Source organism: Thalassophryne amazonica, chromosome 6 (genome assembly GCF_902500255.1).
Source record: "Thalassophryne amazonica chromosome 6, fThaAma1.1, whole genome shotgun sequence".
Classification (NCBI taxonomy): Eukaryota; Metazoa; Chordata; class Actinopteri; order Batrachoidiformes; family Batrachoididae; genus Thalassophryne; species Thalassophryne amazonica.
Window position 1 is genome coordinate 90,568,709 of NC_047108.1, and position 22,537 is coordinate 90,591,245.

General features: G+C 39.1%; 1 protein-coding gene across 2 annotated transcripts in view; it reads right to left on the reverse strand.

Annotated features, from left to right (window-relative positions):
- Positions 1-14,043, reverse strand: part of LOC117512630 (cellular nucleic acid-binding protein-like) — a 30,760-nt gene extending 16,717 nt beyond the window's left edge. Inside the window, exons 1-3 of one of the 2 annotated variants that reach the window (XM_034172778.1) lie at positions 13,922-14,043; positions 10,158-10,275; positions 6,018-6,083 (exon numbers count right to left, since the gene is read on the reverse strand). In XM_034172778.1, coding sequence (XP_034028669.1) covers positions 6,018-6,083; positions 10,158-10,272 — 181 coding nt within the window. In that variant the 5' untranslated portion in view covers positions 10,273-10,275; positions 13,922-14,043. Of the gene's footprint in view, positions 1-6,017; positions 6,084-10,157; positions 10,276-12,879; positions 12,902-13,921 lie in introns of those variants that run through there. The other variant, XM_034172779.1, reaches the window with a different exon arrangement.
- Between the last annotated feature and the right edge of the window lie 8,494 nt (positions 14,044-22,537).

Below are 22,537 nucleotides of genomic sequence, written 5' to 3' on the forward strand. Positions count from 1 at the left end.
AGCAAATTTTTCCTGTTTACATCCAGAAGACAACCCATGAGAAAATGGAAGTGCTACACAAAGCCTGATGGTCAGAGGATGATCTCTGCATTTCTTGTTTTGTCTTTAGCGGTGACCACAGCCCGTGTAGCCTAGGAGAAGCAGCCAGAAAAACATCCCATCACACGGGGTGCTGCAATTGCGGGACGGTCCGGGGAGGACAGCACCGCTAGTGGCGAGCGTCATGGAGGCCGAGGCCAGTGCACAACCGACTAGATCGACACTGTCTGCAGCGGAATTGACCAGATCGGTGGCTAACAATGCTGCGGTCTCTGACAGTGAACAGGAAGGTCTTTATGAAGAAAACGGACAAAGGGAAATCTAAATTCTTGAGGTAATGAGACACTTTCATTCTTTGAGATTTTGGTGCTGGATCGCAGCAAGCATTATTTACATTCTTCTATGTTTTAACACTTCTTTTTGTAACTTGTTTGTGGGTTGTTTTGTTTTTTTTAGATCTAAAGGATAATTTTTGGTTTATTTTTCCATTCTTCTTGCAAGAAGGAAGGCATAAGTGCATTTTAGTCTCTGTAAATTGGTTTCAGTAACAATTTAGTTATTCAGGGCTGTGAAATGAAAATTGTGAAATCCAAGGAAAATTTATAGGGAGTCTGGGTGGCAGCCCCAGAGGAGCTGGGGTTTAAGGCCAGTAGGGCCCCAGAAACCAATTTCATTTTCTATCTAATGATACATTTTCAGCATCTCCTGGAAGAAAAAGCATCTCAAAAGAAGTGCATATTTAAGTGATCCTAGATTCAACGTTTCATTTGAACTGTCATTGATAATGTTGAAATAACAGAATATGAGGTGAAAGTAGGACCTGGCATGATTTTCCTTTTGATTGTAAACTAAATTATACAACACAGAACAATTAAACTACATGAAATTCATGAAGACTGAAAAGACTGTTAAAGCATTTCAAAAACCACAGCTAAAATATTTTGAAAGTCATGGTAAAATATCAATAACATACCTTATAGTAAAAAAGTCACTTATATCCTTTGTAAATTCCCATGAAGCCATTCAAAGCCACGTCTTTTTTTCCAATGACTTTTTTTTCCTGAGTGGTGTCCAAAAAATGAGGTGGGCTTCATAGATAATTGGCAAAGCTTCTGGGGAAAACCTGGTCTTGTTAGAAGACGGCATCCATCCCACTTTGGATGGAGCAGCTCTCATTTCTAGAAATCTGGCCAATTTTCTTAAATCCTCCAAACCGTGACTATCCAGAGTTGGGACCAGGAAGCAGAGTTGTAGTCTTACACACCTCTCTGCAGCTTCTCTCCCCTGCCATCCCCTCATTACCCCTGCCATCCCCTCATTACCCCATCCCGTAGAGACGGTGCCTGCTCCCAGACTACCAATAACCAGCAAAAATCTATTTAAGCATAAAAATTCAAAAAGAAAAAATAATATAGCACCTTCAACTGCACCACAGACTAAAACAGTTAAATGTGGTCTATTAAACATTAGGTCTCTCTCTTCTAAGTCCCTGTTGGTAAATTATATAATAATTGATCAACATATTGATTTATTCTGCCTAACAGAAACCTGGTTACAGCAGGATGAATATGTTAGTTTAAATGAGTCAACACCCCCGAGTCACACTAACTGTCAGAATGCTCGTAGCACGGGCCGGGGCGGTGGATTAGCAGCAATCTTCCATTCCAGCTTATTAATTAATCAAAAACCTAGACAGAGCTTTAATTCATTTGAAAGCTTGTCTCTTAGTCTTGTCCATCCAAATTGGAAGTCCCAAAAACCAGTTTTATTTGTTATTATCTATCGTCCACCTGGTCGTTACTGTGAGTTTCTCTGTGAATTTTCAGACCTTTTGTCTGACTTAGTGCTTAGCTCAGATAAGATAATTATAGTGGGCGATTTTAACATCCACACAGATGCTGAGAATGACAGCCTCAACACTGCATTTAATCTATTATTAGACTCTATTGGCTTTGCTCAAAAAGTAAATGAGTCCACCCACCACTTTAATCATATCTTAGATCTTGTTCTGACTTATGGTATGGAAATAGAAGACTTAACAGTATTCCCTGAAAACTCCCTTCTGTCTGATCATTTCTTAATAACATTTACATTTACTCTGATGGACTACCCAGCAGTAGGGAATAAGTTTCATTACACTAGAAGTCTTTCAGAAAGCGCTGTAACTAGGTTTAAGGATATGATTCCTTCTTTATGTTCTCTAATGCCATATAACAACACAGTGCAGAGTAGCTACCTAAACTCTGTAAGGGAGATAGAGTATCTCGTCAATAGTTTTACATCCTCATTGAAGACAACTTTGGATGCTGTAGCTCCTCTGAAAAAGAGAGCTTTAAATCAGAAGTGTCTGACTCCGTGGTATAACTCTCAAACTTGTAGCTTAAAGCAGATAACCCGTAAGTTGGAGAGGAAATGGCGTCTCACTAATTTAGAAGATCTTCACTTAGCCTGGAAAAAGAGTCTGTTGCTCTATAAAAAAGCCCTCCGTAAAGCTAGGACATCTTTCTACTCATCACTAATTGAAGAAAATAACAACCCCAGGTTTCTTTTCAGCACTGTAGCCAGGCTGACAAAGAGTCAGAGCTCTATTGAGCTGAGTATTCCATTAACTTTAACTAGTAATGACTTCATGACTTTCTTTGCTAACAAAATTTTAACTATTAGAGAAAAAATTACTCATAACCATCCCAAAGACGTATCGTTATCTTTGGCTGCTTTCAGTGATGCCGGTATTTGGTTAGACTCTTTCTCTCCGATTGTTCTGTCTGAGTTATTTTCATTAGTTACTTCATCCAAACCATCAACATGTTTATTAGACCCCATTCCTACCAGGCTGCTCAAGGAAGCCCTACCATTATTTAACGCTTCGATCTTAAATATGATCAATCTATCTTTGTTAGTTGGCTATGTACCACAGGCTTTTAAGGTGGCAGTAATTAAACCATTACTTAAAAAGCCATCACTTGACCCAGCTATCTTAGCTAATTATAGGCCAATCTCCAACCTTCCTTTTCTCTCAAAATTCTTGAAAGGGTAGTTGTAAAACAGCTAACTGATCATCTGCAGAGGAATGGTCTATTTGAAGAGTTTCAGTCAGGTTTTAGAATTCATCATAGTACAGAAACAGCATTAGTGAAGGTTACAAATGATCTTCTTATGGCCTCGGACAGTGGACTCATCTCTGTGCTTGTTCTGTTAGACCTCAGTGCTGCTTTTGATACTGTTGACCATAAATTTTATTACAGAGATTAGAGCATGCCATAGGTATTAAAGGCACTGCGCTGCGGTGGTTTGAATCATATTTGTCTACTAGATTACAATTTGTTCATTTAAATGGGGAATCTTCTTCACAGACTAAAGTTAATTATGGAGTTCCACAAGGTTCTGTGCTAGGACCAATTTTATTCACTTTATATATGCTTCCCTTAGGCAGTATTATTAGACGGTATTGCTTAAATTTTCATTGTTACGCAGATGATACCCAGCTTTATCTATCCATGAAGCCAGAGGACACACACCAATTAGCTAAACTGCAGGATTGTCTTACAGACATAAAGACATGGATGACCTCTAATTTCCTGCTTTTAAACTCAGATAAAACTGAAGTTATTGTACTTGGCCCCACAAATCTTAGAAACATGGTGTCTAACCAGATCCTTACTCTGGATGGCATTACCCTGACCTCTAGTAATACTCTGAGAAATCTTGGAGTCATTTTTGATCAGGATATGTCATTCAAAGCGCATATTAAACAAATATGTAGGACTGCTTTTTTGCATTTACGCAATATCTCTAAAATCAGAAAGGTCTTGTCTCAGAGTGATGCTGAAAAACTAATTCATGCATTTATTTCCTCTAGGCTGGACTATTGTAATTCATTATTATCAGGTTGTCCTAAAAGTTCCCTAAAAAGCCTTCAGTTAATTCAAAATGCTGCAGCTAGAGTACTGACGGGGACTAGAAGGAGAGAGCATATCTCACCCATATTGGCCTCTCTTCATTGGCTTCCTGTTAATTCTAGAACAGAATTTAAAATTCTTCTTCTTACTTATAAGGTTTTGAATAATCAGGTCCCATCTTATCTTAGGGACCTCGTAGTACCATATCACCCCAATAGAGCGCTTCGCTCTCAGACTGCAGGCTTACTTGTAGTTCCTAGGGTTTGTAAGAGTAGAATGGGAGGCAGAGCCTTCAGCTTTCAGGCTCCTCTCCTGTGGAACCAGCTCCCAATTCAGATCAGGGAGACAGACACCCTCTCTACTTTTAAGATTAGGCTTAAAACTTTCCTTTTTGCTAAAGCTTATAGTTAAGGCTGGATCAGGTGACCCTGAACCATCCCTTAGTTATGCTGCTATAGACGTAGACTGCTGGGGGGTTCCCATGATGCACTGTATCTTTCTCTTTTTGCTCTGTATGCACCACTCTGCATTTAATCATTAGTGATCGATCTCTGCTCCCCTCCACAGCATGTCTTTTTCCTGGTTCTCTCCCTCAGCCCCAACCAGTCCCAGCAGAAGACTGCCCCTCCCTGAGCCTGGTTCTGCTGGAGGTTTCTTCCTGTTAAAAGGGAGTTTTTCCTTCCCACTGTAGCCAAGTGCTTGCTCACAGGGGGTCGTTTTGACCGTTGGGGTTTTACATCATTATTGTGTGGCCTTACCTTACAATATAAAGCGCCTTGGGGCAACTGTTTGTTGTGATTTGGCGCTATATAAAAAAAATTGATTGATTGATTGATTTATAAAAGTCAATCTTGTCTGAAATACTGTTTGAACAGCACGTTTATTTTCCAGACAAAAAACTTACCGTGTTTCTTTAGGGCACAAGATGCAGTTAGCATTCCCGTTTTTTTTAAAACGGTGTTCATGATGATAAACTTTAAATTCAAGCCAGCGAAAATAATTCCACAGATTCTTGTCCTTAAACTTTTTCAAACCATGTTTCTTGCCATCTTCCCTCCATGACACAGACATGCTGCAAAATTCTTCTTTTAAAAACCTGATGGCTCTTAAAGTATGCAATGTCCACATGCTACATAGCATTGCTGTAGCAACCAACCAATCCCGCTTACGACAACTCAGACAACAGCCATGCTCAGAGAGGCATTTTTTTTCTCCGCCGACACCGATTTGTATGTGTAACACACAGATCAGGGTCCGCGGACTTATAAAATCAATCAATCAATCAATCAACTTTTTTCTTGTATAGCGCCAAATCACAACAAACAGTTGCCCCAAGGCGCTCTTGCACAATGTCATACAAAAAAAGAACACTTTGCAATATGCATTTTAAAAACTCAGTGACAATCACAGAATACAACACTCATACACCCTCCCATCCTCCCCACGATGAAATGCGCGGAATTCCTCGGATACGCTGAGTTTTCACAGCCCTGGTTATTTCTTATGTTGCAACTTCGCCATTAGCACTTACAGTTTTGCTCGGGGAGGAAAACTGGACCTTTCGTTTTTCTGAAATTTTTTGGACAATATAGAGGGCTGTCAAAATCTGAATCACAAGGACAAGGAGAGAAGTTTACATTTTGAAGTGAATGCCCCAAGCCCGGTGATACTGTGATTTGGTAATTCAAACTTCAAATTGTAAATCATGCAGGGAAAATGGGTAAAAAGTCTGGAATTTTCCACATTTTCAAGCGTCTTTCTGTACATGCTTTTTCTTTCAAATAAGTTTATTGCACATTTGTAACATGTACACAGTGTGTCAATGAAATACAAATATTTTAGATTAATTTCACGAATAAACAATTCAGCACAGTCAGACCAGAAACCGTACTAAAATATTTGTGTGCCGCTTCAGGTGGTAGTTGCCAACAGCACCACTATTGTAAAGGTTTCTGGGGAAAATCCTGCAGTATAAATAAACTTAATGTAAAATTTTCATTTTTCATTTCCGGCATAACACCCATTACTATGTACATAACTGTACAGTAGTACTATACTAGCAGAAACTGGAATACGTACCATCTTCAGTCTGCTCACACTCCTTAGCCCTGTGTCCGAAGTCTCCACATCGAAAGCACAACATGTCTGTAGATAAAAACAGAAGTTACAATGACAGATGTTAAGAATACCAAAATTTTTACTTTTTGATAGACTACCATAAAATAAACTATAGCTCTGTGATAAAGCTCCCACACACGAAGCTTAATTATCTCCTCTTGAAGCTGTCAGACCAGAATTACTTTCCTTCATGCAAATCTACATATTGTGTGAGACCACTGAATAATGTGTCATTGAAACCCATGAAACAGTTTAGGAGGAGTTGAGCTTCCAAGATTCATAGACAGACCGAGGCTTTTGTTTGAGGGAGCATTAAAGACAAAGGCATGCTATATTATGTTAAATGACCTGTGGTCAAGCAAAACAACTGAGCTGTATCCAAGTCTCAGCATACACTTAACAAATGCAGACTTTCCAATTTCTGCCTGCAAACCACATACTTTCCTGTTGACCACAGGGGAGAGAATATTCCTTGGTGACTGACTAGGGATGGGTATCGGGAACCGGCTCCTTTCACGTATCGTTAAGAAATGATTCGATCCACTGACATCAATAACCTTTTTGCTCAACGATTCCTTGATCAGTCTTTCAGAGTGGCCGTTGTTTTGGGGGTGTTTGCCAGGAAAATGATCATTTCTCCACACTGATGATTACAGACCCCGCAGCGAGTCTGTAATCAACCATTTCTGCAGCACGGCTTTGCTTTGAACCTATCGAAGCAGTGATTCGCAGATTGAAGCACTGCTTCGATCTACCGCTTTGTTGGTTCAATATTTTATTCCGCTTTATCTTAACTTTTCCCCGCTAAAACCCTAAAGAGCATTATGTCTGTGAGTAATAATTTCCTTTTTTATGTTAAACCAACCTGTTATGGTCTTCTGAAACAGTTGATAGATGTATTTTACAACTTAAAAACGAGACCGATGCTAACGCGTTAGCACGTCTATGGCATTTTCAATGTTAAAATTAGCATTAAGCTGTTCACATCTCAGCACGTTTGTGTGCATTTGTTTTCTGTATAATTAATGGCTCAACGTTCGTTGTCGTAAAAGAGTCATTGTAATTCTTTAAAATGTATTTTTATTCATATACTAATAACAACAACAATAATAGTAATGGTTGGTTGTCCATTCGGCTACTCCGGTTTTTGTGTTCAGGGTCACCACAGCGGATACAACCAGATCTGCATTGAACAACAATAATAGTAATAACTCATAATAACTAATAATGCTACAACACAATTTTAGAGAAAGACAAAAAGAACCTGATGAAACAAAACAACAGAAATGATAAAACCAACTAACAATGAAAATAAATAACTACATATCGAAATAAATAAGTGTTTCCTGTGAACACCTCATGACTTACACCTCCACTCCATCCCTGTTTTATTTAAGTTTAATGACAATTTGTTTTGGTCAAACCATATTTTCAATTTGTTAATTTCTTCAGTGATTTCCTCCAGAACTATCTGCCAAGCTAGAAAACTGCTGCATCCTAGTAAGAGCAGAATACTAAAAAAACAAACAAAAAAACAAACAAACAAAAAAAAAAAACCTCCCTTGTTTGCACTCGGGGTTGCCACAGCAAATCCAAGGTGGATCTGCATGTTGAATTGGCACAGGTTTTACGCCGGATGCCCTTCCTGACGCAACTCCACTTCACATGGAGAAATGTGACAGGGGTGGGATTTGAACTGGGAACCTTCTGCACTGAAACCAAGCGCACTAACCACTTCGCAACCACTCCTGGTAGTAAGAGCAGAATACTACTGAAATGAATTTGAATAAGTCGTGTTTTTTTTTTTCTCCCAACAAAATGGATGCTGCACTCACTGCAGTTTATTGTCTGGAATAATCCCAGATTGCATTTCAGAGCTTCGAGAATTCAAAAATTTTTGTGCGGGTGGTGTTGGGGGGCAATTTTGGGTTTTAGCTTTTTTTTGTTGTTGTTTTTCACCACTTTCATCCCTGAATATGTAAATCATGAGTCACTTTTGTGCAGATTAAAGTCACTAACTGGGACTCCTGTCTTGTTGCGATAAAGAAAGGAGAATCGTCCTCCGTTCTGTTCACACAGCTCGAAATGCCGCGCGGCTCTCTGCCGAGCCAAGTTAGAATGATAGAGTCCAGTCAGAATTAATAACTTCAAAGCGAAACGCCGTTTAAATCAAATGACACTCTTTCCAAATGTTTTAATACAAACTACAATTGATCAAAGCGTTTTTTCTCCCAAAACGAGACATCCTACAGATTTTATTTATTTATGTCCAGAGATCAAGGATCCAGTGACCAATTTAAAATGTTGTTGACATAGAAAACCTGTAAAGTCTACTTTTGGTACACAGAAAATTCACAAGAGGTATCGATAAGGAATTGGATCGATAAGCGGAATAGACAATGGCATCGATAGATAAAATCTTATCAATACCCATCCCTATGACTGACTACTTTTTTTTACAGAATTAACTTCAATTTAATAATTGTCACATAATAGTCAAATATCTAAACTACGTGTCTGTTAAGCAGACTGAGTTTTGCACTTAAAACATAGTGAATAATAATAAAAAAAAAGAGCCACAGATCTCTTAAATCTGAAAAAATGTAAAGCCCGTGCTTCATCTCTGCAGTTAAATGGAGCCCTCTGCATTGCTGCGTACCCTCTCCACAGCCTGACATGCAAAACTGAAACTACACTAGGGCTGAAATGATTAGTCGAGTAACTCGAATAATTCGATTACAAAAAATGTTCAAGGCAAATTCTGTGCCTCGAACCTTCGTTTAATGTTGTAGTACATATGCCAGGCCTGTGTGTGGCGCTGCAACATCCACAGAGAAAAAAAAAACAAAACAGAAGACTGCAGCATAACAGCTAATCAAATTAGCAACAATAGCCGCTTTCCAACGTGACACAGTAAAATAAAGCCTTTTAAGAGAAAGCTGGTCCACGCTGATCATCTGAAATTGACTTACTGTGCATTTAAAGCGAAGCAGTGTGTTTGTCTATTTTTAAAAAACACACTGTCTGCTCTACGTGGGGAGGGACTATTGACCCGGTGGCCGGCTGCTGTCTCTCTCTCTGCCCAGTGTGAGGGGCTCTCAGACCAGGTGAGTCACAGCTCTGTCCCTCAGACTCACACTGAGTGTTTGACTTTTTAAATTTTTGCTTTTTTGGGCAATACACAACACTTCACAAACATGATAACTTAAATAAAATAATAAAAAAAACTGACAGGGAGGCTGCATGTTCAACCTCCAGCTGAAATGCATCTGCTGAATTGCAGAGAAAGAAGGGGAGGGGGGGGGGGGGGGATCATGCAGGGACCCAGTCCATCAACCTTTATTTAAAAAAAAAAAAAAAAAAAAAAAAAAAAAAAAAAAAAAAAAAAAAAAAACTTAAAAACGGTTAAATTTTACAAGTTGGAGAACAAAACAGAATGTTACATCCCATCGCCATTTCAGCAAAATGCCAACACTTTGGCACAGTGACATTGTGCCACTGCTTAGGGATAGCCCTGGACTATTGACGTTTAAAAACGCAAAAGTACTTTTTATCCGATTGCCCGCAAGTCTCTCCTTCCTTCCTCCTCCATCAAATAGTGGTACATGAAAGCCGCCTTTTTTGATGAAAGACGCGGAAGGTGTGTCAACTAAAATAAGATTAGCCTCCTCTGTACCAGCCTAAAAACTTCAGTTTTTAAACTTTCGCCGACTAAGCCCTTTGTGCAACGACTAAAATCAAAAAATTAGTTAAGTTTTGTTGACTAAACAAAACTAGACTGCTTTATGAAACCGGGCCATGGAGAGAGAAACAGAGGGCTGAAAATGATTGTCGTCAGCGTTAAAAAAAAAAAAAAAAAAAAAAAATAGAACAAAGTTGTGGAAACATTTCAGATATTCTGTTGTCCTCAGAAAAAGAAAAAAAAAAAAAAAAAAAAAAAAACATTCAGACATTTTCACATAACCTGTAATAGTATGAGTATACAAATCACTAGCAAAACAACAGGAAACAAAGCATTTTTTTGACCTGGAAGTGCTGTGTGTCATCACACTCAAGCAGCTTGTGCAAATGATGTCGTGGGTATGGGCTAAATAACAGTACCTTTGCCTCGTCCTCTGCCCTTGCCTCGTGCACGTCCCATGGCATTAGGACAGTCCTTGATCCAATGTCCAGAGCGGCCACATCCAAAGCAGTCACTGTTGCTGCTCATGTCCATTACCTAAACAAAAGCATACCGTATTCTAAATATCCCCTTATTTCCTTTGTGCAACAATGAATTGCCACCCTGCCAATTTTGAAAACCACTGCATTAGACTATATGGATTTTTCCTAGTTGTAAATCAGAAATTCTGAGTTCACAGCTTACAGTGAATGCAGTATGATCTTAGGACCTTGCACATCTGCAATGCAACACCTCAAAATTTCAATTTATTTTCATTTATATAGCACCAAATCACAACAGAGTTGCATCAAGACGCTTCAAAATAAATACTTCATTGACAAATTTTACTATTTTTCCACTATGAAATGAAGAATGGACAGGGCATTATTTACACTACACAGTTGTGGCATTTTCAAAACTTCTGATAAACATGAAGCAACGCAATCTAAAAATGTTTGCAGTTATTTTAAAAATAAACAAGATTTCAACCCATTTTCATAGTGCACAATATTACAAATTACAAACAATGGCTTTACACTGAGCCCACTTAACGTTTCTGGCACATCTCTATTATGTAGTCACAGAGCTGTACCATTAATAGTTGCTTAAAGCAGCAAGAAATCAAAATGGCAATAACCACAAAGGCACAAGATGACCAAAACTGCAACAAGAATATAACAGCATGTTTTCAATGACAGCCCTAATAAACAATGTCTATTCTGTTGTTAAAAAAGTGGCTATATCTATTATTCTTCTACAACCCCTGGCAAAAATTATGGAATCACCGGCTTTGGAGGATGTTCATTCAGTTGTTTAATTTTGTAGAAAAAAAGCAGATCACAGACATGACACAAAACTAAAGTCATTTCAAATGGCAACTTTCTGGCTTTAAGAAACACTATAAGAAATCAGGAATAAAAAATTGTGGCAGTCAATAACGGTTACTTTTTTAGAACAAGCAGAGGGAAAAAAAATATGGACTTACTCAATTCTGAGGAATAAATTATGGAATCACCCTGTAAGTTTTCATCCCCAAAACTAACACCTGCATCAAATCTGCATCTAAAAGGAGTGATCACACCTTGAAGAGCTGTTGCACCAAGTGGACTGACATGAATCATGGCTCTAACACGAGAGATGTCAATTGAAACAAAGCAGAGGACTGTTGCAAAAGATGTTGGTTGTTCACAGTCAGCTGTGTCTAAACTCTGGACCAAATACAAACAACATGGGAAGGTTGTTAAAGGCAAACATACTGGTAGACCAAGAAAGACATCAAAGCGTCAAGACAGAAAACTTAAAGCAATATGTCTCAAAAATCGAAAATGCACAACAAAATAAATGAAGAACGAAAGGGAGGAAACTGGAGTCAACGTCTGTGACCGAACTGTAAGAAACCGCCTAAAGGAAATGGGATTTACATACAGAAAAGCTAAAAGAAAGCCATCATTAACACCTAAACAGAAAAAACAAGGTTACAATGGGCTAAGGAAAAGCAATAGTGGACTGTGGATGACTGGATGAAAGTCATATTCAGTGATGAATCTCGAATCTGCATTGGGCAAGGTCATGATGCTGGAACTTTTGTTTGGTGCCGTTCCAATGAGATTTATAAAGATGACTGCCTGAAGAGAACATGTAAATTTCCACAGTCGATGATATGGGGCTGCATGTCAGGTAAAGGCACTGGGGAGATGGCTGTCATTACATCACCAATAAATGCACAAGTTTACGTTGATATTTTGGACACTTTTCTTATCCCATCAATTGAAAGGATGTTTGGGGATGATGAAATCATTTTTCAAGATGATAATGCATCTTGCCATAGAGCAAAAACTGTGAAAACATTCCTTGGAAAAAGACACATAGGGTCAATGTCATGGCCTGCAAATGGTCCGGATCTTAATCCAATTGAAAATCTTTGGTGGAAGTTGAAGAAAATGGTCCATGACAAGGCTCCAACCTGCAAAGCTGATCTGGCAACAGCAATCAGAGAAAGTTGGAGCCAGATTGATGAAGAGTACTGTTTGTCACTCATTAAGTCCATGCCTCAGAGACTGCAAGCTGTTATAAAAGCCAGAGGTGGTGCAACAAAATACTAGTGATGTGTTGGAGCCTTCTTTTGTTTTTCATGATTCCATATTTTTTTTTCCCTCTGCTTGGTCTAAAAAAGTAACCATTACTGACTGCCACAATTTTTTTTTCCTGATTTCTTATAGTGTTTCTTAAAGCCAGAAAGTTGCCATTTGAAATGACTTTAGTTTTGTGTCATGTCTGTGATCTGCTTTTTTTCTACAAAATTAAACAACTGAATGAACATCCTCCAAGGCCAGTGATTCCATAATTTTTGCCAGGGGTTGTATTTTTGTCATCTTCTAATGTATGACAGCATTTGGCAACATCCATACAACTATAATAGTCACAAATTATATATGATAGGCTGTCAATAATACATATTTTATAGTATATTTTGCTGCAGTTTCAGTAAAATGTGGGTATTGTTTTAGTTAATGCTTTTTGTGGTTGTCACCATTTTGATGAGAAAGGATACAAACTACTTTGGCATGGTTACTATAAGGGAGTCTAGTCTATGGATAAATAACCAGGTACACTTAACTGCAGGGTTTGTTATAACTGTTCAATGTGGGACATCTAACTTACACGAATCCCACAAAGTAATCATGTTGCTTCACCACAGGCCAAGCTTCTCCAAAGAGTTTGCTGACAGTGCTAAAAACATCATATGGGGAAACAGAATAATCGAGCATATTTTCCTTGTTAACATGTTTTTTTTAAATGTCATTTTAAAATAAAACTGACATGGTTGACTTACTACTTGCAATTTGGGGTTTGTCATCTGGACAGGCCTTAATTTGTCACGAGATACAAAATGGTGTCCTACAAATCCAGCAGCCAGTCAGATCCTAAAAGCGTAGTCTTACATCTATTAAAGCCGAGTTTAGAGCCCACGACTGTTCACTGTAACGCGACACGCTGCAGTAATGGCAGTGAACGCATGTCAGAGCGCTGAAGCTAACTCAAAAAAGCTAGCGCCTGTGGAGCACCCCTTTTGCATCATGCAACGTCAACCAAAAAAAAAGTGCAGGCCTAACTTACAGTCACGACTCGCACCAAAATCAAGTAGTTTTACAATTCCACGTCCTGGATGTTAAGCCAGAAAATTTGCGCCAAAACAAAGTGATTTCTTTTTCTTGTTTTGCGCCTGTAAATAAGAAGTAAATGTTAAAAGTGTCAGCTGCGCTAACGCTGCTGGCCTAGTCACGTTGTTTTTAACTGCGTGCTCGCGAGACAGTGGCGCTGACTAGCATGTTAGCGCACACTGAATAACAAAAATAACCACGCAGTCGACGATTATTGCCCTTTATTCACCGACATATTTCAGTTCTTCGCTGGAAGAGACACGCGTGTTAGCCATTAAACATTTGAGGTGATTTTGTTTCGCTAACGTTTAATAAAAAAAACTAAGTTTCCCGCGCAGAATGCACCAGCGAAGTCCGTGTTGTTGGCTAACCTTTGTAGGCCAAGACAACGACGCTACGCGAGAAATAAGAGAAAAAATAATTCCTTTCTGGAAAACGAATACACTCATTTTTATAACCACGTTATTTCCGCTATATATCTTTTCAAACTACACAAGTAAAAACGAATCGACTTCACACTTTAATAGTTATATGTTGCTTACCTTGTGAGGTACCTAGCTATAAATGTTTACGCCTCCTTTGCGCCTCATGCGGTGGTAAGCAGGAGGTCCTCATTCACAGTATCCAGGAAAACTCTGCGCTGTCATTGGTCACGCACTCCACAGCCAACCAATCAAACGCTGGAACGCCCGGACACCGCCTCTAAAATCATCCAATCATGGACATAAAAACGTTAATTTCCCCGACCTTAATTTACCTGCTGAAGTCAGAACTTTTTAGCAGCACGTTTTTAATAAATGCTACTGCTAGTCCTGTTTTAGGGACAACTACAGTGTTAATGCTAACCACTTTTCATGTTCAAACGCCATAAGTAAAAGAATCTACTTCACATTTTAATAGTAACATGTTGCTTACCTTCTGAGGCCATGTTGTAACTAGTGTGCCTTAATTGCGAAAGTGGCGTCAACTCGGAACATGGCGCCATTTTGGGGCCAACTGTGCTGAACTACCGAATGAACCTTTTATGTTTTCAACATTTTTAAAATTATTTAGGGCCACATTGAATTTCTTTTTTTTTTTTTTTTTTTTTTTTTTTTTGGACTTCGAGAATAAAGTCATAGTATTACGAGAAAAAAAGTCGTAATATTGTGAGAATAAAGTCGTAATTTTACGAGAAAAAGTCATAATATTACAAGAAAAAAGTCAAAATATTATATTATGACTTTATTCTCCGCAGGTTCCGCCGTCTTTTGTTTGTCCGCCACGGCAGGCAGGGTGGCCAGTTCACTACCATCCAGGACTACAGAGTCTGATTTTCAGGGTTCGGCTTTCGACAGTTTTCCTATTACGACTTTTTTCTCATAAAATTACGATTTTATTCTCGTAATATTACGACTTTATTCTCAAAGTCTTAAAATTACAACTTTATTCTCGTAATATTACCACTTTATTCTCGAAGTCTAAAAAAAAATAAATAAAAATTCAATGTGGCCCTAAAACGCCGTAGTACATCCAGGTACAGGTGCTATCAAAATAAATATAAATGAGGTAAGTTAAATTTACAATTTATGATGATGTATTTAATTAATTTAAAGCCTGATTTATGCAGCTGCACAAATGTAATTCCGTGTCATGCCATGACGTGTGCGCAAGGTTGGGTAGGAGGATTACTTTGAAATATAATCCAAAAGTAATCAGATTACAAGTAATCCAAATGTATGTACATACATACATGTAATCCACATGTATTCTTTCAAAGTAATCCGACTCAACCTTGCGTGTGTGACAGTTTTAAAGTTCTCCGTCGCTGGATTATGCTTTATTATGGCCTAATTTGACCCTCAACAAGCTTTTCTTTCTACAATCAACTCCAAATCAAAGGTAAGCTGTACAATTTCCTCTTTTACCGACTTCATGCTGTAAATGTGCAGACTTTTCTGATCCATTTGTAATCAGCGTGCGCACTGCAAAAACTATTATACAACCCCAATTCCAGCGAAGTTGGGACATTGTGTAAAATGTAAATAAAAACAGAATACAATGATTTGCAAATCCTCTTCAACCTATATTCAATTGAATACACCACAAAGACAAGATATTTAATGTTCAAACTGATAAACGTTATTGTTTTTGTGCAAATATTTGCTCATTTTGAAATGGATGCCTACAACATGTTTCAAAAAACCAGTCTTTTTCAGGGACATCGCTGCTTATTTCAGCAAGACAATGCCAAACCACATTCTGCACGTTACAACAGCGTGGCTTCGTAGTAAAAGAGGAGGTACTAGACTGGCCGGCCTGCTGTCCAGACCTGTCGCCCATTGAGAATGTGTGGCGCATTATGAAGCGCAAAATACGACAACAGAGACCCCGGACTGTTGAACAACTGAAGTCGTACATCAAGCAATAATGGGAAAGAATTCCACCTACAAAGCTTCAACAATTAGTGTCCTCAGTTCTCAAACGCTTATTGAGTGTTGTTAGAAGGAAAGGTGATGTAACACAGTGGTAAACATACCACTGTCCCAGCTTTTTTGAAACGTGTTGCAGGCATCCATTTCAAAATGAGCAAATATTTGCACAAATACAATAAAGTTTATCAGTTTGAACATTAAATATCTTGTCTTTGTGGTGTATTCAATTGAATATAGGTTGAAGAGGATTTGCAAATCATTGCATTCTGTTTTTATTGACATTTTACACAACGTCCCAACTTCATTGGAATTGGGGCTGTAATATGATGGCAGACGAAGCAGTGAAGGCTTCTTCACACCGACGGTAGCAGGAGCGCTCTTCCAGGCGACGTTGGTAACCAGCTGCTTACTCTGAGTTTTTCCTCCGGTGGATTTACGGGTGGTCTGCTTGTTCTGGCCATATTAAGTTGATGCTGTGAAACTGCTGGCCACTTTGTTAAATCGTCATTAAATTCACTATCCAGTATAACATACAGATCCACTGAACCAACTGCTACACATCGATCACAATAAACAGCTTTATCTCGAGGGTTTAAAGCCTCGTAATAAGCTTTCATTCTCTCTATTTTCTTTCACACACAAGCCGTGTAGTAATCCACGATGGAGACGGTAACTGTCCCTCAGCAAATTGGTCACATGATTGAAAACCCTCTATATATGGTGTTTATTACATGGAAAACAATACTTTTTTGTTCAGTTACTGTGAATATCTGGTTTATGATGACGGTTTAGGTGAGTTTTACTGTACATGGGACTTAATAAATTTACCTCACAAAACTTTGACAATGAAGTTGCTTCCATCCCACACGGCTGACTTTATTTTCCCAAATGTTTCTTCTGTTCAGATCTGAAGGGAATCTGTACATCTTGAAGTCCTTGTTGTGTCTATTTGTGCCTCCAAATGCACAGCAACCTGGCATTTTCAGTAAATAAATAATACAATAGCTGGATTGCTATGCAGACAGATTAACAGCAAACACTATTTCGGCCCCAAGATGGCACCATGAGTCACGTGACTGTTTTTTGTTTGTTTGTTTGTTTGTTTTTTTGACTTCTCATGTTGCCACTCTCTCAATTAAGGCACTGTAGTTGTGAGGTACCTAGCTATTAGATAAGATAAGAAAAACTTTATTGATCCCACAGTGGGGAGAAATCACTTGTTACAGCAGTAAAGAACAATATTTATATTAAAGAAAGGTGACTAAAGTATATTGCTATGTTTGCTGGTAGGTGTATAAATACTGATGTGATCAGATTATGTGAAAAATAAAATATAGTTAGTATAAGTATGTATAGATATGGTAAATTATTGCACAGGATAAATTGCACAGTTGTGCATGTAATAAAGTGCAACAATGGTGACGGTAGATGCAGTTGATAGTGCAAAATCAGCAGGTGATTATGGTGCTAGAAACATTTTGAGGTATTATACAGTCTGACTGCAGTTGAAATAAATGACCTGTGGAGACATTCTGGTTTGCACCGAGGGTGCAGCAATCAATTACTGAAGGAGCTGCTTAAGGCTCCCACAGTCTCATGTAAGGGGTGAGAGGGGTTGTCCATAACTGATGCCAGCTTAGCTAATATCCTCCTCTCACCCACCATCTCTATGCCATCCAGAGTACATTCCAGGACAGAGCCAGTCCTTCTGACTAATCTGTTGAGCTCTTCCTGTCCCTCTCAGAACTTCCACAGCCCCAGCAGACCACAGCGAGTCATAAAAGGTTTTCAACAGTGTCCTGCACACGGCAAAGGACTTTAGCCTCCTCAGCAGGTGAAGACGACTTTGGCCCTTCTTGTACAGGACATCTGTGTTGTCTGTCCAGTCCAGTTGGTGAACACCCTGGTATTTGTACTTATCCACAATCTCCATGTCCAAGCCCTGGATGGTCACAGGCACAATCTGAGGAGCCCTTCCTTTGAAGTCGATCACCTGCACCTCCTTTGTCTTGCTGGTGTTGATGCACAGGTGGTTCCATTCACACCACGCCACAAAGTTGGTGACCTCCCTGTAGTCCAGATCGTTCCCCTCAGACACACATCCAGTGATGGCTGTGTCATCCGGAACATTCTGGACATAAAAACTGTCCGTGTTGTAGTTGGAAGTCTGATGTGTACAGTGTGAAAAGGAAGGGAGAGAGAACTGTGCCCTGCGGGGCCCCCGTGCTGCATACTACCACATCAGACACACAGTCGCGAAGCCTCACATACTGTGTGGTCTGTTAGTGAGGTAGTCGATGGTCCCTGCTGCTACAAGTATTTACGCCTACAATGCTAATGCTAAACACTTTTCATGTTCTTGGTATTTGTTTTTCCACAATAACTGCTGTATTTGTGGAACTCTGGACTGGTGAATAAATGGTCTGAAAACATTTGCAGATGAGCTAGCGTCTGCTTGGCAGCAGCTGTTTCAGCTCTCCATTGACACACAGACGGTACCAGAAATCTGGAAAAAAAAACATCATAATTCCAGTTCCAAAAAAGTCATGTCCTCAGAAGACAATGACTATAGGCCAGTGGCACTTACCTCAAATGTTTGTAAAGTTTGGAACGACTTATGATAGCTGTGCTTCAATCTGATGTGGAGCCATTTTAGACAGTTACCAGTTTGCTTATAAAAGGAAACGCAGCACAAGTGATGCTATAACAACTTTGATGCACCTCACATTACAGCACCTTGATAAGCCTGGTAGATATGCTAGAATGTTGTTTATTGATTTTAGTTCTGCGTTTAACTCTATTCAGCCACATATTCTTCTTAGGAAGTTGGCACAAATTAAAGTTAACCCCTTTCTAATTAAGTGGTATTATTCATTTTTGACGGATCGACCACAGCAAGTGAAATAAACGGAACACTTTCAGATACAGCGTGAGCTGTACGGGAGCTCCGCAGGGGATGCGTCAGCTCACCATTCCTCTTTACTCTGTATACTAACAACTGTGTTAGCTCTGGGCCTGATCAGTATGTGGTGAAGTTTTCTGATGATACTGTCATTCTGAGTTTACTTTCCAGGTCACTTGATGTTTCGTCCATATGGCTGCTGTGAATGATTTTGTGTTTGGTGTGACAACCATAATAAACTCCAGATAAATACAAACAAGACGTGGAGATGATTGTTGGATCCCAGATCAGCTGGTGACCATAGTCCTGTTGTCATAAACAACCTCACAATTAACAGGTTACCTCTTCCAATATCTTGGGTGTTATCATTGACAGTAACTTAAGCTGGCAGACACCTGTTACTTCTGTCAGTGTCAGAATTCACCAAACGGTTGCATTTTTTTGCGCAGACTCCGTTTATTCGGGTCTGCAAGAACATTATGTTAATCTTTTACAGAGCTACGACTGAGTCCATTTTTCACTAATGGTATCACCAGCTGTCTGGGAACCTTCCAGCAAATTGAAAGCACAGATCCATGCCCTTATAAAAGACTGCAGGTAAGATCATGGGCCACACTCCTCCCAGTTTTAACACAAGCAAAAAACATCTCAATGACAGCTCACATGTTCTGCACTCAGAGTACCACTTGCTAAACTCCGGGGTAAAGATATCGTGTTCCTTGTGCAAATGTAATCGGTACAAACACTCATTTGTTCTGTTTCTATTAAGCTTATTAATGAACAAGCTTAAATTGTTCTTATGGCTTAGGATAATTTGCACATTTTCGGTTGTATGGTGAGTGGTAAATGGCTGTGTGGTTTTAGTAGTATATAGCGGTTGATTCTAGTGATTTTTAAGGTTATTTTGGTTATTTATTTATTTTATTGATGGTGATATTTATTTTTGTGGTCTTTTTATTGTGTAAAGGCTGGTCCTGTTTAATACTGTCTGTGCAGGTGAGCCCCTCATGCACCAACTAAATTTTTTCCGAAAGGAGACGATTAATAAAGAACTTTGAACTTTGAACACATACACACACGCGCGCACCTACTGACCGATTGATCGATAGGTAGGTTGAAATACAAAGCACAGGAAAATATTGTCTACTGTTGATCACATTTTGTCAGGAGCCAAAAAACATTGTGATGTAATCACAGATATTATGTGCTAGCCTCGACTTAATCAGATTAGTAATGTATTTGAGAGAAACATGATAGGGAGCTAAAACAGACAGGTCAAAATTTCTGTTGGTAATTCATATCAACATAAATCCACCATAAGAGCAAAACAGCAACACAGTAACAGGGGACAATTACTTTTGAATTGTCAGTACATCAATGGTTTGACAATTACTTGACAAATATTGGTATCTCTGTGTATTTTTATCCCTTGTAAATATTGGTTTATAGGTATTTACCCTGAATTAGGCGTAGAAGGTAAGTCTGTTCAGTTTCTTTACAGCTGATATTATTCAGTGCTCTTGCAAGCCCTTTGTTTTTTATTGTTTGTTTGTTTGTTATAACTTATTGGACACAAAGTGCCGCAAACTGTAACATAACATCAGAATCACGCAATATAACACAGGTACAGTGACTTGAGGGTGAACTTCTCCAGTATGATAGCCTTCATATAATTAGCACTTACAAGTAGTATACCTCATCTGAGTCTCCCTGATAACTATTTGTTTGATACAATCATTCCAGCCTTACCCAAAGATTGTCCAGAAAGACCTAGTACCAAAACCATTCATTCATTTGGGAATGATTAGCATCCAGGTCACACAACCATGTAGGAAGCATCAAGTACCTAAAAGACTGGCAAGGTATTGGCATCACCAAACACCTCTGTTCATCAGCCTCATGAGTTTATTCCATAGGGTCTTCCTAGGCATCTCTTGATCTCAAAGGCCAAGGTTACAGAAAGAATGTCATTGCTGCGATACCTTTTAATCCTTGTATGCATTAGGTGCCAGCAGGGTATGTTTCTCTCGTGCGTGTTCATGCCTGTGTACAAATAAGCTAAAGAGGTGAGCAGATTTTCACCAAACAGCAGCAGGATATGCCTTAGCTGAGTGTCCCGACTCAAGATCATCAACATTTGTAGCATATTGGGCAAAAGATCAAGGCCATCAAAATATCCACTGAAAACATATTTTTGCAGATGCTCTGTTATCAATTGGGCCATGAGAGGGCCGTCCAAAGCTGATACGGATCAATTAATCTTTTGCAATTACGTGGTAACAGTGTTGTCACGATTATGCAACTAAAATTCAGGAAATTACCTTAAAATTGTCACCCCCCCCCCCCCCCCCCCCCCAAACAAAAAAAAAATCAGATGGGGATGACAGCGGCACGACTGCTTTGAGAGCACGGACTGGTCTGTGTTCAAAGAAGCACCGCAGAACAACTAGGGATCAACGTGGAGGAGTATGTGGAGGCTGTATCTCGGTACATACAGAAATGCATAGAACACATCTGTGTAACTAAAAACATCACCTTCCATGCTTACCAGAAGCCCTGGCTGACCAATAAGGTAAAAGCAAAGCTGAAAGCCCGCAATGCAGCCTTCAAATCAGGGGATGAGGCAGCCAACAGGTCAGCAAGAGCCAATCTGAACTATGCCATCAGAGATGCAAAGCGGGCACACAGCAAAAAAAAATCTACAACCCCTGGCAAAAATTATGGAATCACCGGCCTCGGAGGATGTTCATTCAGTTGTTTAATTTTGTAGAAAAAAACCAGATCACAGACATGACACAAAACTAAAGTCATTTCAAATGGCAACTTTCTGGCTTTAAGAAACACTATAAGAAATCAGGAAAAAAAGATTGTGGCAGTCAGTAACGGTTACTTTTTTAGACCAAGCAGAGGAAAAAAATATGGAATCACTCAATTCTGAGGAAAAAATTATGGAATCACCCTGTAAATTTTCATCCCCAAAACTAACACCTGCATCATATCAGATCTGCTCGTTAGTCTGCATCTAAAAAGGAGTGAACACACCTTGGAGAGCTGTTGCACCAAGTGGACTGACATGAATCATGGCTCCAACACGAGAGATGTCAATTGAAACAAAGGAGAGGATTATCAAACTCTTAAAAGAGAGTAAATCATCACGCAATGTTGCAAAAGATGTTGGTTGTTCACAGTCAGCTGTGTCTAAACTCTGGACCAAATACAAACAACATGGGAAGGTTGTTAAAGGCAAACATACTGGTAGACCAAGGAAGACATCAAAGCGTCAAGACAGAAAACTTAAAGCAATATGTCTCAAAAATCAAAAAATGCACAACAAAACAAATGAGGAACGAATGGGAGGAAACTGGAGTCAACGTCTGTGACCGAACTGTAAGAACGCCTAAAGGAAATGGGATTTACATACAGAAAAGCTAAACAAAAAGCATCATTAACACCTAAACAGAAAAAAACAAGGTTTGTGGACTGTGGATGAAAGTCATATTCAGTGATGAATCTCCAGTCTGCATTGGGCAAGGTGATGATGCTGGAACTTTTGTTTGGTGCCTTTCCAATGAGATTTATAAAGATGACTGCCTGAAGAGAACATGTAAATTTCCACAGTCATTGATGATATGGGGCTGCATGTCAGGTAAAGGCACTGGGGAGATGGCTGTCATTACATCATCAATAAATGCACAAGTTTATGTTGATATTTTGGACAATTGAAAGGATGTTTGGGGATGATGAAATCATTTTTCAAGATGATAATGCATCTTGCCATAGAGCAAAAACTGCAAAAACATTCCTTGCAAAAAGACACATAGGGTCAATGTCAATGAGCAGAT